The sequence below is a fragment of the Camelus bactrianus genome, chromosome 2 (assembly GCF_048773025.1).
Source record: "Camelus bactrianus isolate YW-2024 breed Bactrian camel chromosome 2, ASM4877302v1, whole genome shotgun sequence".
In the NCBI taxonomy this organism is placed as follows: domain Eukaryota; kingdom Metazoa; phylum Chordata; class Mammalia; order Artiodactyla; family Camelidae; genus Camelus; species Camelus bactrianus.
The window spans coordinates 61,338,153-61,354,756 of NC_133540.1; the positions used below are offsets into that span (position 1 = coordinate 61,338,153).

Sequence of the window (16,604 nt, forward strand, 5' to 3'; positions counted from 1 at the left end):
TTTCTATTGGATTCTAAATTTAAGACAGTGGTTTCTCCCTTTTGTAACTTTAAGATATCTTGGTAAATTCTTTCTGGATGGAACTCCACTCCATAACATTTAAAATGAATGTAATCATAATACTATGGATACTTGGCTGCTATTTTCATACAGATTTATTTCCAGAAAGTGTTTTAAGAAGGACTGAAAAACAATGGGACTTTAAATTACAATTCAATTACACTATTGAGACTTAAAGAAAAATTCAGAGTGAGTAATTTTTCCCTTGGATATAAAGGACGTATTTAGGAAAATGCAATAATTAGTGAAACCACCATTTAGTAGTTTCTGTTCCCCTTGAGATGTTTCCTGACTTTCTTTAGTACAGGATTTATTGATTTATTTTGCCACTACAAAACTAAAAATAGATTTATTTATGTGATTAATGATCTACTAAATTATATATAACCATGATTTCTCAAAATGATCTCTTTAGTAGAAACACAGAATATACAAAAAGATTCTTCCCTGTAAGAACTAGATATGGAATATCTTTTTCACTATTCTGCTTAAAAAACATAAAATATACTTCCAAAAGTACTTCTTTGGCAAGACTCAGAACTATATTTTCCAAATTTTACTTTTTGGGTTGAAGCATAACATCCATTCATACTCTAAAGTGCACAAATGCTAAGTGTACCAGTTTTTATACTGATCACTTGTAACCACCATTCGGATCAAAATACAACATTATTAGCACCTTTATCCCCTCAGTGGTTATCACCACCACCTTCTAAGCTAAGAACTTTCAGTGTCTGAATTTTATCATTGAACGTTATTTGTGAGATTCTTTCTGGATGGAAATCCACTCCATAACATTTAAAATGAATGTAATCATAACACTGCTATTATCTTTATTATTTTACCCGTGTTCCATGCCTAGAAATTAATTATTGTCCCATGCCATGTTCATGCACTGTACAAATACACCACAGTTTATCAATCAATCGTAATTTTGATGGACATTTGAATCAGTTTGAGTACTAAGCCAGTTTAAATCATGTTGTCATGAATGTTTTTGAATGTTGGTGCAAATATGTGTTCATTTCTATGTATATAGACCTAGAAGTGGAAATGGTGAGTCATAGGATATATGTAAGTTTAACTTTACCAGATGCTGCCAAACATATTTTCACAAATGACTTTTAAAGCAGTGTATGAAATATACAATACTTCATATTATTGCCAATGCTTGTTTTATTTATATATATTTTAAATGTTATGGAGTGGATTTCCAGCCAGAAAATTAAATACATATATATATATATATATGATTTTTATACCATTCTGGTGGCTTGTAGTTGTATGTTATAGGATTTTTAAAATTTGCTTTTGCCTGATAAATAATGATGCTGAGCATCTTTTCATGTATATATTTTATATATGGATTTTTGGTGAGATTTCTATTAAAATGTCATGCCCATTAAATTTATCCGTTATTTTGTATGTATTTGTATAATTTATATACATAAAGGAAATGAATTTTTTGTTAAATATATTCACTTATCTTCTCAATTACATGACTTGTTTTTTTTCTCTCATTCATATCTTTTGATAAATAAAATTTGGTAATTTTGAGGAAGTCCAACGGATCACTCTTTCCTTCACTGTTTTATGTTTCTTTCACTATCATTGTACTATTTAAGAAGCCCTTGCCTCCTCTCAAAGTCATGATGATGTTATCCTGTATTAACTCTTTTGTTTCACCTTTTATATTTTGATGTATGCTGTGAGGTCTGTGATCAAATTTCATTATTTTATGAATATACAATTAATTCAGTACCTTTTATTTTAAAAAAAACTTTTCTCTTAACACATTGCAATAGCACTTTTATTGTAAATCAGATGTATATGTAAATGTTTTATGCTCCCTGCTCCATTGTTCTGTATATTTATTATTGTCTCAATACCATACTGTCTTAATTGCCACAGCTTTAAAATAAATCTTGACATCTAGGAATTCAAATTTTCAACTTTCATTCTTCGTTTTTCAAGATCATCTTGGCTATTCTTGCCCCTTTGTATGTCCACAAAAGTTTTAGAATCATCTTATTGACTTCTCTCAAAACACCTTGCCAGCATTTCATTCAGATTACATTGAATCTATGGATCTGTTGGGGAAAAGTGACATCTATACAATATTGACTTTTTGAATCTGCTCGGTTGTGTATTGCTATATACAAATCACCCCAAATCAGTAACTTAAAACAATAATGATCATTTCTTTTCCTTACAAATCTGGGAACTGACTGGGCTGAGCCAGAATTCTCATTCTGGTTTTCAGTCAGACAGTAGCTGGAGCAAGAGTCATTCCCTCAAAGGCTTCTTCACTCCATGTCTGGTGCCTGCGTTGGGAGGACACAAACAAGTGAAGAAATAAACAGCTGTTACGGTCCCCTGTGCATCTCTTCCCATCGCTCTGTGTTTGTCTTCTACTTTATTAACTTCCTTTTTTTTATTTTCTACTTTATTAACTTCTGACTTCATCATTAATTTCCTCATTCTACTTTTTTGGTTTTAATTTGCTTTTCTTTTTCATACTGAGATATAGGCTTATATAATTGATTTTTCAGTATTTTTCTTTTCTAATAAATGCAATGAAGTCTGTAAGTCCCACTGAATACTTTAGCTATATTCCACAATTTTTGATATATCATATTCTCACCACTGTTGGTCTAATATATTTTCATTTCTATATTGATTTTTTTTCCGTCTGTGGTTATTGAAAAGGGTTTTGACTAATTTCCAAACATTCCTGGATTTTCTAGTTAATCTTTTAAATGTATTTCTAGTTTAATTCCATTGAGTAAGAGAAGATAATTTTTAGAATTTCAATACTTTGAAATTTATTGGGATTTCTTCTACAAAGCAGCATATGGGTTATTTTGGTAAATGTTCCATGTACACTAGAAAATAATTCTCCCAATGACTGTTATTACTTTAATAATGGGGAAATATTTAATAAAAAGGAAATATCAGAACTGAAAAGAAAAATAACCAAAATTAATTTAATTGATGGATTTAACAACAGATGACAGTGAAGAAGAGAGGATTTTTGAATGGAAAAATAGAAAAGTAAAAAATATCCAGATTGAAGGGGAAAAGAGAGGAAGGACAAAAATATATAAAAAGAGATATATTGTGCATAGTAAAAATGTCTAACATATATGTAATTGGACTACCAGAATAAGAGGAAGAAAAAAAATGAAGTGAAAGCAATACTCAAAGAGATACAGCACAATAAATTTTGGAAATTTTAAGAAGCCATCAAGTCACAAATTTTCTAGGCTCTATGAGCATCAAATAAGAAAAAGAAAAGAAAATCTTACCTAGGAACGTCATAGTAAAAATGCTGAAAACTAAATTCTAAAAGAACCTTAAAATCAGCTAGAGAAAAACACACACATTGCTTTCAAAGGAGAAAAAAAATACTTTTCAACAAAAACAATGGAAGTTATGAGTTGAGTATATCAAAATGAAAGAAAGCAATTTCCAACACAGATTTCTATACATAGCAAAAATGCCATCCAAAATTTAAGGTGAGAAAAATATTTACACACAAAAAAGAAAAAAAAGACTGAGCAAACTTATTACTAGCAATTTTCATTAATTCAGGGTAATGGTAAGTCCTTCCCTTAACTCTTAATAGCAGAAAACATCATACATATTAGAGTTCCCTGTACTTAAAAAGTCCTGGGTGCCTTTTCCCCAACATGGACTCCAACATTCTACCATGTTACCCAACCTTCTTTCATTTTTCTCTCTAATTTCTGTTGTCCTCCAAACCAGATTCCAGATTACTGTTTGTATGTTTGTTTAATTGTTATTTTATGAGGAAGGGTTTTTTTTTTCTTGTTTATTCTTTTGGATATTCTATATAGACAATCATGTTATTTGCAAACAATTTTATTTCTTACTTTTCAATATGTATACCTTTTATTTCCTTTTCTGGTTTCATTGTATTAGCTAAGGATTCCAGTATAATGTTGAAAAGGTGAGAGGGAACATGCTTGCCTTGTTCCTGATCTCAGCAGAAAATCTTCGAGTTTCCCACCATTAAGTTTATGATGTTGGCTGAAGGATTTTGTAAATTTTTAAAAACTCAAGTTGAGGAAGTTTCTTTTATTCCTGGTGTGCTGAGAGTTTTTATCATAAACAGTGTTGGATTTTGTCAAATGCATTTTCTGCATCTATTGCTATGATCATGTGATTTTGCTTCTTTAGACTGTGGATGTGATGGATTACGTTATTAGATTTTTGAATGTCAAACCAGCATTGCACATCTGGAATAAATCCACATAGTCACACTGTATAATTCTTTTTATTTTATACATTCTTGAATTTGATGTGCTAATATTTTGATGGTTTTTGCATCTATGTTCATGAGAGATATTGATCTCTAGATTTCTTTTCTTTTGGTATTAGGATAATGTTAGTTTCATGAAATGAGTTAGGAAGAAGTCCTTCTGCTTCTATTTCCTAGAAGAGATTGTAGAGAAATGGTATAATTTCTTCCTTAAATATTTGGTAGAATTTGCCAAGTGTTTGGTAGAATGGGCCTGGTGCTTCTGTTTTGGAAGGTTATTAATTAATGGTTCAATTTATTAATAGATATAGGCTTATTAGATTGTCTGTTTCTTCTTGTGTAAGCTTTGGCAAATATTTTTTTGTGTCTTCTAAGGAATTAGTCCATTTCACCCAGGTTATTAAATTTGTGGGTATAGAGTTATTCATAGCATTCTTTTATTATCCTTTTGATGTCTTTGGGAGCTGTAATGATGTCCCTTCTTTCATTTCTGATGTTAGTAACTTATGTCTTCTCTCTTCTTTTTTTAATTTCATTAATTTATGCTCCAGTTTTTATTATTTCTTTTCTTCTGCTTACTTTGGAATTAATTTGTCCTTTTCTCCAGTTTCCCAAGGTAGAAGTTTAGGTTTTTGATTTTAGATCCTCCTTCTTTTCTAATATATATATATTCCATTCTATAGATTTCTCTTAAGCACTGCTTTTACTGCATCCCACAGATTTTAATAAATGTTTTCATTCTCACATAGTTCAACATATTTAAAATTTTACCTTGAGATTTATTCTTTGACCCATGGTTATTTGGAAGTCTGTTGTTTAACCTCCATATACTTTAAGGTTTTCCAGCTAGCTTCCTGTTATTGGTTTCTAGTTTAATTCCATTGTTGTCTCAGAGAAGTAATTTTACAATTTTTATTCTTTTAAATTTGTTAATGTACATTTTATGGTTCAGACATAGTCTGTCTTGGTGAATGTTTCAGGTGAACTTGAGAAGAATTTATATTCTGACTGTTGTTGGCTGAAATATTTATTTATTATTTTAAAAAATATTTTTATTAACGTATAGTCAGTTTATAATGTGTCAATTTCTGGTGTACAACACAATGTTTCAGTCATATGGGAACATACATATATTTGTTTTCATATTCTTTTTCACCATAAGTTACTACAAGATATTGAATATAGTTCCCTGTGCTATATACAGTATAAACTTGTCATTTATTTTATATATATTAGTATCTGAAAATCTCAAAATATTCTATTGATGTCAATTATACAATTATGCTGTTGAGTTCAGTTACACCCTTATTGACTTTTTGCCTGTTGGATCTGTCCATATCTGACAGAGGGGTGTTAAAGTCTCCAAGTTATAATAGTGGATTTATCTATTATTTCTTGCACTATGAGTTTTTGAATCAAGTAGTTTGATGTGTTGTTGTTAGGCACACACTAGCAGTGAACAACTGGAATTTTAAATTAAAAACACATTACCACTTACATTAGCACCCTCCAAAGTGATATAATTAGACATAAATCTAACAAATTATGCACAAGATTTATATGAAAGAACTATAGAATTCTAACGAAAGATATCAAATAAATAAATGGAGAAATATTTCAAGTTGAGAGATAGGAAAACCCAATCTTTTCAAGATGTTAGGACTTTTTCCACCTTGATCTATAGATTCAATGCAATCCCAGTAGAAATCCGAACAAGTTACTTTGTGATTATTGTTAAACTGATTCTAAAGTTTATATAGAGAAGCAAAACACCCAGAATAGCTAACAATATTCAAGGAGAAGGAAAAAATGCTTTATTCTGTCAATCTTTCTCCCAGCCTTCCCCAATGAGACCAATAGCCTTTTATCAGTGTAACTGCACATTGAGGAAAAGAGAATAATAAGATTTTGGGGGACTACAGGACACTGGCTGTGAAATGACACTAACTACAGGAGACCCAAAATATCACTGTGGTCTATCAATCAAAGTCTAGGGTTACAGAGGTCAGTTCAACAACTGTATTTTAGCTCAGGTCCATCTCTTAATGAGTTCAATGGGTCCCCAGACCCATTTGGTTTATTTCCCCAGTTCCAGAATGCATTATTGGAATTGACATACTTAACTGGCAGAATTCCCATATTAGTTCCCTGACCTGTGAAGTGAGTGCTATTATGATGGGAAAGGCCAAGTGGAAGCCATCAGAACTACCTTTACCTAGGAAAATGGTAAACCAAAAGCAGTATCAACCCCATCCAAACTCCTCAGCAACCACTAATCTACTTTTTGTCTCTATGGATTTCTCTATTCTGAGCATTTCATATGAATGGAATTATATAATATATGGTCTTTTGTGACTGATTTCTTTCACTGAGCATACTGTTTTAAAAGTTCATCCATTTTGTGCATATGTCATTATTTCATTTCTTTTTTTAGGCCAAATAATGTTCCATTGGATCACATTTTGTTTATCCATTCATTAATTTATGGGGATTTGGGTTGATTTCATATTTTAACTATTATGAATAGTTCTGTTATAAACACTTTTGTGCAACTGTTTATGTAGACATGTTTTAATTTCTCTCAATAAAGTTTATACCTAGAAGTGAAATTGCAAGGTCTTAAGATAAATCTATGTTTAGTTGTTGAAGGAGCCACCAGACTTTTTCAAAGTGGTTGCACCATTTTGATTTCCTACAGGGAATGGTATCTTAGTTACCACCAAAAGTATACTCCATAAAAGTAAATTGGACTTACTCAAAATTAAGAATTTCTGCTCTTTAAAAGATACTGCTAAGAAAACTGAAAGACTACACTGCAAGATAATATTTGTAAATCACATAAAGAACTTGTTTTAAAATATATGACAAACTATCAAAACTCAACAATAAGAAAGCAAACACCCCAATTTTAAAATGGGGAAATGATTTGAACACACACTTTACAAGAGAAGATACATGGTGTCAAATAAGTACATGAAAAGATATTCAAAGCTGTTAGTCATTTTAAAAAGTGCAAATTAAAACCACAGTGAGATACCACTACATATCTATTAAAATATCTAAAATTTAAAAAGATTGATCATACCAAGTATCTTAATCTGCTCAGGCCTCCATATACTGGGTGGTTATAAACAAAAATTTATTTTCTCACAGTTCTGGAGGCTAGAAATCTGAGATCAGGCTGCCAGTATATCCTGGTTCTGGTGAGGGTCTCTTCCTGGCTCACAGATGGCTTCCTTCTTATGTCCTCATTTGGAGGGGGCAAGGAGAAAGCACAAAAAGCTCTCCAGTGTCTCTTCTTATAAGGGCACTAATCCCATCATGAAGGTTTCACCCTCATTATCTCACTGAAATTTAATAATCTCCCAAAGGTCCCACCTCAAAATATCATCACATTGAGCTTGAACAATGAATTTTGGTAGGACACAATTCAGTCCATAGTATAAGTGTTGAAAAAGGTGAGAAACAACTTAAACTCTTACAGCTGGTAAGGATATAAAATGGTACTATCACTTTGGGAAAAGTATGGCTGTGTTTTAAAAAGTAAAAAAATCTTTCTGTGTATGTGTACACAAGTCATTTCTAGGTATTTCAGGAGAATGAAAGCAAGTATCCATACAAATAGTTATACATGAAGTTTATAGTAATTTTATTTGTAATAGCTAAAAAATAAAAACAACCAAAATGTTATCAACAGATATATCACAATGTGGTATAACTACGTGTTGAAGTACTGCTCAGCAATGATTATTTGCTGCATATATATATACACACACATACATACACACACACACATATATATATACTATATATACTATATATATACACACACACATAAACAACCATTCTTTGCATCTTGATCTTGTATAAACTCACTTATTATTAAATGAACTGCTGATACACACAAAATTGATATCTCCAATGTTGAGCTGAGTAAAAAAAAGCAAGGCAAAGGAGAGTGCATGTTTTTTGATTCCATTCACATCAACTTCAAAAACATGTTAACTGCTCTGTAGTGATCGACATTAGAACTACCCACAGAAGGGAATGGGGCACAAAGGAGCAGGAGGCAGGGAATGAAAAGGGGCACAAAGAACTTTCAGGATGATAGATATATTCATTGTTGTGATTGCAGTGGTGGTTTTATGAGTTTATACAGTTGTGAAAACATCTCATGTTGTATACTTTAAATATGTGCAATTGATCATATGTCAACTGGACCTGAATAAAGGTATTTTAAAATGTTTTACATATACAGACACTTTAAACCATTTTTTCCAGCTCTCTTCATTTTGATTGCCTTTCAAAACAGAACTCACACAAAAAAGGAACCACCACTATTTACCAGCAACAAGAATAAATGGAATGAGAGTGTATGGTGAGCCCAAGTATAAGAATGACCTATATCTAATATTTCAGTGTTTTGAACTTAAACAAAATCTTAAGTCTGGCAAGATCAAACGACAGTACTAACACAGACATCATAAAGCTTTTAAAGCTTCTGGTACATTGTGAGGGAGGGTATAGCTCAGCGGTAGATCAATAAAATACTTACACTGACTCATTTGAATAGGGAATGGGATATTGAACAAGAAATAAAAGACAAAATTTCCAATTATAATTGGGCCAATTTTCAGTCTTGGATTAAGTTATTCATTCGGCCTATATTAGTTTCATCTTCACTGAAATAAACTCTTAGACTTCAAAATTCTCTTTGGTCCAGGAAAGGACAATAAGCCACAACCCTCCCCTCACAGATCTCCCTAATACTTATTAGTACTTCATGTATGACCACAGTACCAGAAAATAAATATCCAATGTAATATATAACTCAATACTGGCAGTGACCATGTCAAGAAAGCTAGGTAATTTTTTTAAGTATTTATGTTTACTGTTTTGTGATTGAGGTAAATTTTGGTATGTAACTGGATCAGATAATTATCCATATATATCAGCTAGACAGCCGAAATGATTGATATGTCTCCACTAAGCTCCTAGTATATGTGATCATACAGTCAATTAAAGAAGCCAAGAGGCAGTAAGAAGAGATTTAAACTTTGAGTCACAGAATACAAAGTTGTGTTCTGATTCTGATTCTAATTTTGTGACCTTGAAAAATCAGTTTTCAAAAGTCTCAGTTTTCTTGCCTGAGAAATAGAAATGATAAACAACTATATTATAATCATTGTGTATATTTAATGAGGCAATGTGCACATAAAGTGGTTTTTAAACAACAAATCACCGTGCATACATATACACAAGGTATTGTTATCTGATTAGTGGGGAAATAAAAGAGTATGGATTCCCATTTTGGGGATTTCTAACTTCCTTCCGTTAGCAGGTTCACAAATTATTATTTCTTACTGAGGATAATTCCCATATTCACCTTAAAAAGTGTCTTCTGGGCCTGAGACGAATGTTTCCCCTTCTCTATATCAATTCAAATTTGAAGGGATAGTTACCTTTCAAACCAACTTGGAAAATAAGTATTTACCATAAAATTATAGACTCAATAGTCTGTTAATTTACTGCCAAAACGACTTATGAAAGCATTTTCCCATATATTTTGTTAAGTTGTGTAACTGACATGAATGATGCTATGTTGACATGACTCCATGAAAGACAGGGTGACGAAATTAAAGCTGCATGTTGCAGTTACCTTGGCATCAGTCACTCCATAAAATAAATCATTGATGGTGCTATGTAACTTTCATTTGAAACATTAAACATCTGATGGCACTTTTTTCCCATTTGAAAATAATTAAAGAGCCATTTATTTCACTGTTTGAATTAGTCTTTTATAATTTATATCCCCAACAATTTAGTCACTAGGGCAGCAACGGCTTTCACACAAATGACAAGACATGTCAGCACAAATAAAACATTTATGCAAAGAGCACCAGTAGTTAATCATACACCAGATCCAAAACTTCTATTCTGGATATATGAGAGTGAAGATGGTTTGCTAACAGGAATGAGCTCACTGGACAAGATCACAGAGTTCCAGGCAAAGACCAAAATAATGTATCATCACATAAAGCATCCTTTCCAAGTCTGCAGTCACACAGTGGATAGGGAAAAGGGTGGGAGAGCAGAGGAGGGGTGAGTGCTGTTTGATTAGGGACAGAGAACTACAAAGGGATGCGAAGAGCAATAACTAGAAACTGTGCTGAGATTACTCACATTTGACCCCATTTTATGTTTTTAAGATTTTGTTTGAACTTAGCTTTAAATTTATGATAGACCTTATTTTAGAAGAACAGTTAGAAAGGAAATAAAGGAGTAAACCCTGTTGACTGGTCAGTTGCATCAATGTATGAGAAAAGGGAGACATGGTGACACAGACTTTAGGACGCAATTTGGATATTATAGCATGATTCCTATTCTGGCGAGTGGTGGCCATATTCTAAAATCAGTGCTCATCAAGCTCTTCACGGTAGACTGCATGAGCTGACTGTGGTTCATGTGGTCAACATGAATGGATCACTATGAATTGGGTGTGGGAGTCACTTCTCTCTAAGTAACTCATACATAATCCACTTTTCAGATGGTATGAAATTTTTTCTCCTGTAATATTTAATTTTCCCTCTAATTGAATTAACCTCATTGGGAACAAAAATAATTCTTTAATGTTGTGACTTTACAGAAGTCATAGAAATTGAGAATATTAAATATTTTGGGGTCACTAAGCATAAAGATTCTATTTGCCTTTTCTCACTTCATTCAGTTTTTATCATCTTCTTTCAAGCTGCTATATACTCTCATCAAAACATCCCACACCCAAAGCTGTATTAATTAAAAACCACATTTCTATAAGTAATCTATAGAATCCAATTATGGTGGAAAATGGTTAAAAATAAAACTTTTTAGTTTGTCTGTTTTTACTTTAAACTTACTGTGCAAGTGCTGAGGATAAAATTTCACTGATTTTTTTGGTAAATGTTGATAAAACTACTGTTCAATGGATCAGCAAGGAAAACAACAAGATGATAAACTATAAGGATTGTTTCAAATAATCAAAACGGGCAAAGCCAGAATAAATAAAGCAAGGGATTAACTCACTTATCCAATAAATATTTACTGATCACCTCACTATGTACCAAGGAAAAATATAGTAAATTGATGATCAGGAACTCATTCTATGAAACTATCTTCCAAAGAAAACTGGATAAACACCATTATTTCTATCAGTGAGGAGTTGTTCCTATCATCCAACAGAGAGCAGAAAGATGTGATCCTTGAGCAAGTTACTTACCCTCACTAAGCCTTAGTTTCTCATCTAAAATATGGAGATGGTCATAATAACGCCTGTCTCAAATTGTCCCAATAATTGCTTAAGTAACACATTTAATACACTTAGAAAAGCGGCAAAAAGTATACAATAAACATAATAAAATAAAGCCTAAAAAGTATCTTGTATTGCCTCTAGGTTCTAATTAAACAACCTAATAAATATAAACTCTAGGTAAGCATAGAACTTAAATATCTTGGAACAGAATCTATACAATTTTTCCCTTAAGCACTGGATATACAGCAATAGCTTCAACTTCAGCTGCTCCCATTGCCTGTACTTTTGTACTGACCTTTGTGATTTCTGTGCATGTTCCAGTTATGTTGATCCTAAATATAAACCCTGTCTAAATTAATTTTCTTCACTTGTTCTTCCTGAAATCTGCCAATAAAATGCTATTATTGAATATGGTTCTGAGCAATGAGGGTCAAGGAATATAAAATTCATAGTCATCCTCCAGATGAGATAGACTATGTCTGAAAAGCAACTCCTTGCAAGGATATTATTCCTGTTAAAAAATAACTCTTTAGATTCTTCCTTTGCTTCAGAAATAGTCTACACCCATCAGTGAACTAGCAGAGCTCCACATTTGGACCTGTAAGTCACTGAGAAGAGAAGGTATCTTTCCCATGTACATACAGACAGTTGCCAATGATTGGCTGGAACTGGCAGGTACCAACTTGTGAGAGATGATTTTGTGCATCTCTTTCCCATTTTCACATTCATTAATAGTTGGTAGCTTAAAATCAGCCAACTCACCAGTTCTTTAAGAACAGTGTCTAGGGATTCTTACTTCAATTATTCAACAGCCCAACCATCCATCCATCTGCCCACCTCTCCTTCCATGCACCTTTCCACTCATCCAACTCTTCAGGTATCCATCTACACATCCATCTATCCACTCATGCATTTACTCACCCACCTATCATCCATCCATCCATTCAACTGCCCATATATAGACCCATCTACATCTACTACCTACATCCTAAGTTGCTAGCTAGAAATCACCCCATAGATACTGGCATATGCTATATGAACTTTTGGGGGTTTTTTGAGAAATATTTGTTAAACAGCTAGTAGTCTTTAACATTTGCACAACACTGAGAATAACCTAGTGACTATTCCCTTCCTCTGAACTTTTTTCATATATTAAATGCCAGTTTATTTTAAACTGACTGTAAACATCATGGGATGGCTGAGAAGCCTGCCATATAGGCCAAGGGATCTGTCTGCACTGTTCCTCACCCAGGGAGCCTGAGCCTTGGAAAATGCTCAGCCAAGAGGACCTGAAGGGAGGGGAAGATGTCAGGAGGCCAGGATGTCTAGCATCCTAAGAAGTAGAATTTGTGGGGAGGGCAGGGGAGGATAGGGAAATGGATGCAAATTGCATTCCATAAATACTAGTGTGAAATAAATGAAGAAATTTACATTTTCTTTCCTATAACCAAATTTGTTTTTTCTTTTGAATCATATTCCACAAAAGTCTGAGGAGTTAATCTCAGTCTTCCCTAACCTCCCTCTGGACTTACCCAGAAAGTTGAGTCCACTGTGTCACAGTGTGGATTGGGGGATTATACAGCTGATCACTGGATATACCAAATACTCATACTGACATCTCATCTGTTATGGAATACGCATTCCCATCTTTTCTCCCATAACTGACTTGTTTTGGTCACTGCTGGACATCTTTCTCACGTGGGAAACATTCTACTGCTCCCATCTGCTCTGAGTCTTAGGTAATTGTGAGGCTAACTTGGAAAAATCATTCAGACACCCTCCAGAGGATTTCTACTTTCCCAGGCCCTACGTGGAACACTTTGGGGAAGGTGATCAAATAGGACCCTTCTGCTCTCAGTTACTCCAACTTATCTGAGGGTCTATGATACCTTTCTCCTCCCCCTGGCATATAGCGAACTCTTTTTTTGGGATTTGTCAGCGGAAAATGATTTATTCTCCCATCTCTCCTACTTGTTCTGGGGACATTTTTCAGTGTACATAAAAAGAAGATTTTCTTTTACAGCATCATGGATTTTATATTTCCTAAGTTTTTTAGAAACAAAGTTTTGCAATTCAAAGCTATGGTTGGGGAAATTAAAAGATATTTTTTCTTTGTTCTGTTTTTCTGCTCAGTGTTTCTCACTCTGACTGTATGAAATGCTAAGTGGTGAAAGAAAAAGTAAGTACAGAGAACTGCAAGTAGACTTCATAAAACTTCAAATAATCATATCCCACCATATTTGCATTAACATATTTACTTATAATACAAAGGGAAAAACATCTTTTAAAATAATTACATGGCTTATATTTTATAGGCGGTTGCAGAGTCAAGTGAGGGGTTATGAGCAGTGTTTGGGCAGGAAACAAGCAAACTTTTAAGGATTCGGTCCAGGAACATCTAGTATTGAGTGTGATTTGACACCTGTATCACAGGGGGGTAGTTAAGGAGACAAGTAGAGAGCTGCACTGCATGCAATAGAAGGCAGAACACACACACACACACACACACACACACACACACACACACACACACACACACACACACACATACACACACATACACACACACACAGGCTTGTTTTATATATTCCACATGTAACCTCCCTATATTTTTCTCCTAGATCCTTGAAAATCAGGGTGAGAGTGTAGGTCTCAGGGTACACACTAAAGCTGCCTTTTGACTCACCATTTCAAAAATTGGCATTGGAGGATTAGGTTATAATCTAATCAGGAATGCAAGATATCATAAAGGTCCATTAAGTGCTGAAATTCAGCAATAGTTTTGAGAGGTAAAACATCTTAAATCATATTCCTCTGTAATAACTCCTTTTTCTGAAGAATGTGAACTACTGATGTCATACTCACAACTTTTGGTACCCCTTTTCTAAGCTTTCTCAATAATTCACAACTTCTCCTAAATTCCATAATTTTACAAAAGGATGATGAATCATTGTGAGTGTGAGCTCAATATAAGTTATTTCACTTTCCAAAGAGAAAAGTAAAATGTCACACAGAACATTCTAAGTGAAAGGGCTGATCCTAATCCCATACTATTCCAAAAGAAGGATTCATTCAACTACATCTGTTAATCTTTCTCACAAAGACTAATTTTGCAAGAGCTGGCCAAGGAAGGACAGATAATATAACATGGAAATCCCCTGCATGATTGCAGTATTTCTCTAGAGCGTGCTTATTGTTAATTTATGACTTTGCACCTTCCACAAGGACTGTTGAGAAGAAGTTCTAGGCGCTTTTACTCTTTTGAATCTAAGTTCATAAACAAGACAATATATTCCAGGAAAAAATTATAGGGCATTATGCACTACTTAAATTAACCCTTAGACCCTCATTGACTTCAGAAAGGAAAAGGGTAAATGATGAATAGAGCCAGAGTTGTTTAATCAGATCTACACCCTCTTAAAATGCTACAGTAAAAAAACATGAGACCCCAAATGACCAAACAGTAACAGGAAGTCAAACAAAGTTATATATATTAACAGTGAACTAGGGAACTCCTGTGAGGCATAATACCCAGTGCACTCAGTGCATATAACCCCTTACACACCAAAAGAGATTTTTTCTTCAGGATTAATCTGTATTAAAATAATATATAGTATAATATAAGGTGACTTCTCACCACGGAAGAATACTAGAACTTATTTATTTTCTGCTTTGGAGATAATACCAAAACACCACCACCAAAAACATGACAAATAACTCTATAGTCACTGCTGTTGTCAACACATTTTGGGAAAAAATACCTCTGTGGCAGATGTCAAGATTGTGTTGGCAAAGCTACATGCTGGAGCATAAATACATGGGGTTTTGTGCATCAGTTATAGCAACCAGAGGTCATATTAGTTCACCTCTATAATTTTTAGTAGAAACTCTTTCATCTTATAAAGACTGAGAGTAGCATTAAGTTCAAGCAGGGTGGCATCCAGAAGATAACCATGTTTGCCTTGTAAATCCTCCATGACTCTTGATAGATCAGATATATTATTTTGTCACTTACTATTTATGCTAATAAGCAACTTAAAAATCCTGTCTTACACATCATATTCTATTACTGATTTAAACAGATTGACTGTTAAAGAGAAAAACATGTGCTTTTGTATGCAAATAAATCTGGCTTTCAATCGCAATGCTTTCACTTACTAGATGTATGACTTTAAACACATTGCATAAAACTTTCTGGGCATCATTTTCCTCATTTGTAAAATAGGGATCAAATTATGTAAACTATGACTTTGTTATGAGTACATAAAACAACTAGCAGAGTAACTAACCCAAAACAATACTGGCTAAACACTGGTTCTCTCTTACCTTCCTTCCCTTCTCTGTTACTGAACACAAAAGACATGTAGAGAAAATAAGAAAAACACAAATCTTACCCATAATTCAGCTCTAAAAATCTACTTTGGAGCATCTCCTTAGCCCAGGTTGCCTAGAACACAGAGCCTGAGCCAGAGCTTGAGTACTGATGCTTTGATGAGCAATGCCAGAGTAGCTAAAAGGAAAATAAGGCAAAGAAGAATGAGAAATGAAGAGGTGGTGAATTACTCAGAGGTCTTTTCTTCACGAAGAGACACAATCTTCCCTCTGTTACTTATATGAACGAAACATACTGCGAACCATATCAGTAAACAAAGAATGCTGAAGCCATCAAGTCATCAGCTGCTGCTGCCACCCCCCAGTGAAGACAAGCCTGCAGCCCAGCCTCTGCAGCCACTCACAATGGTGCACTCTGAGGGGACTCAGAATAAGAAAGGACAGGATACTGGCCCTAGATAGCTAGGTGCTTGTCAAAGGAATGAATTCAATGAGCCCAAATGTTTGCTCCCTCCCATACATAGAAAAGTGCTAAATTATTTAACTTGAGATGTCTGGTTTTCTTTAGTTAACAAGTAATCTTTTAATGTTCGATCTACCTGGTCTTTGTTGTAAAGCTCCTATATACCCTAGCTCCTC

General features: G+C 33.7%; 1 protein-coding gene across 2 annotated transcripts in view; it reads right to left on the bottom strand.

The window, feature by feature from the left end:
* The window catches only part of LOC123616494 (uncharacterized), a 436,127-nt gene that overhangs the window by 282,142 nt on the left and 137,381 nt on the right, over window positions 1-16,604 (bottom strand). Inside the window, exon 3 of one of the 2 annotated variants that reach the window (XM_074342761.1) lies at window positions 16,028-16,143. The exons of the other annotated variant lie outside the window; for it this stretch is intronic. Within the exon in view, the coding sequence (XP_074198862.1) occupies window positions 16,028-16,031 (4 nt within the window). The 5' untranslated portion in view covers window positions 16,032-16,143. The remainder of the gene's footprint in view (window positions 1-16,027; window positions 16,144-16,604) is intronic. 2 annotated transcript variants of the gene reach the window in all.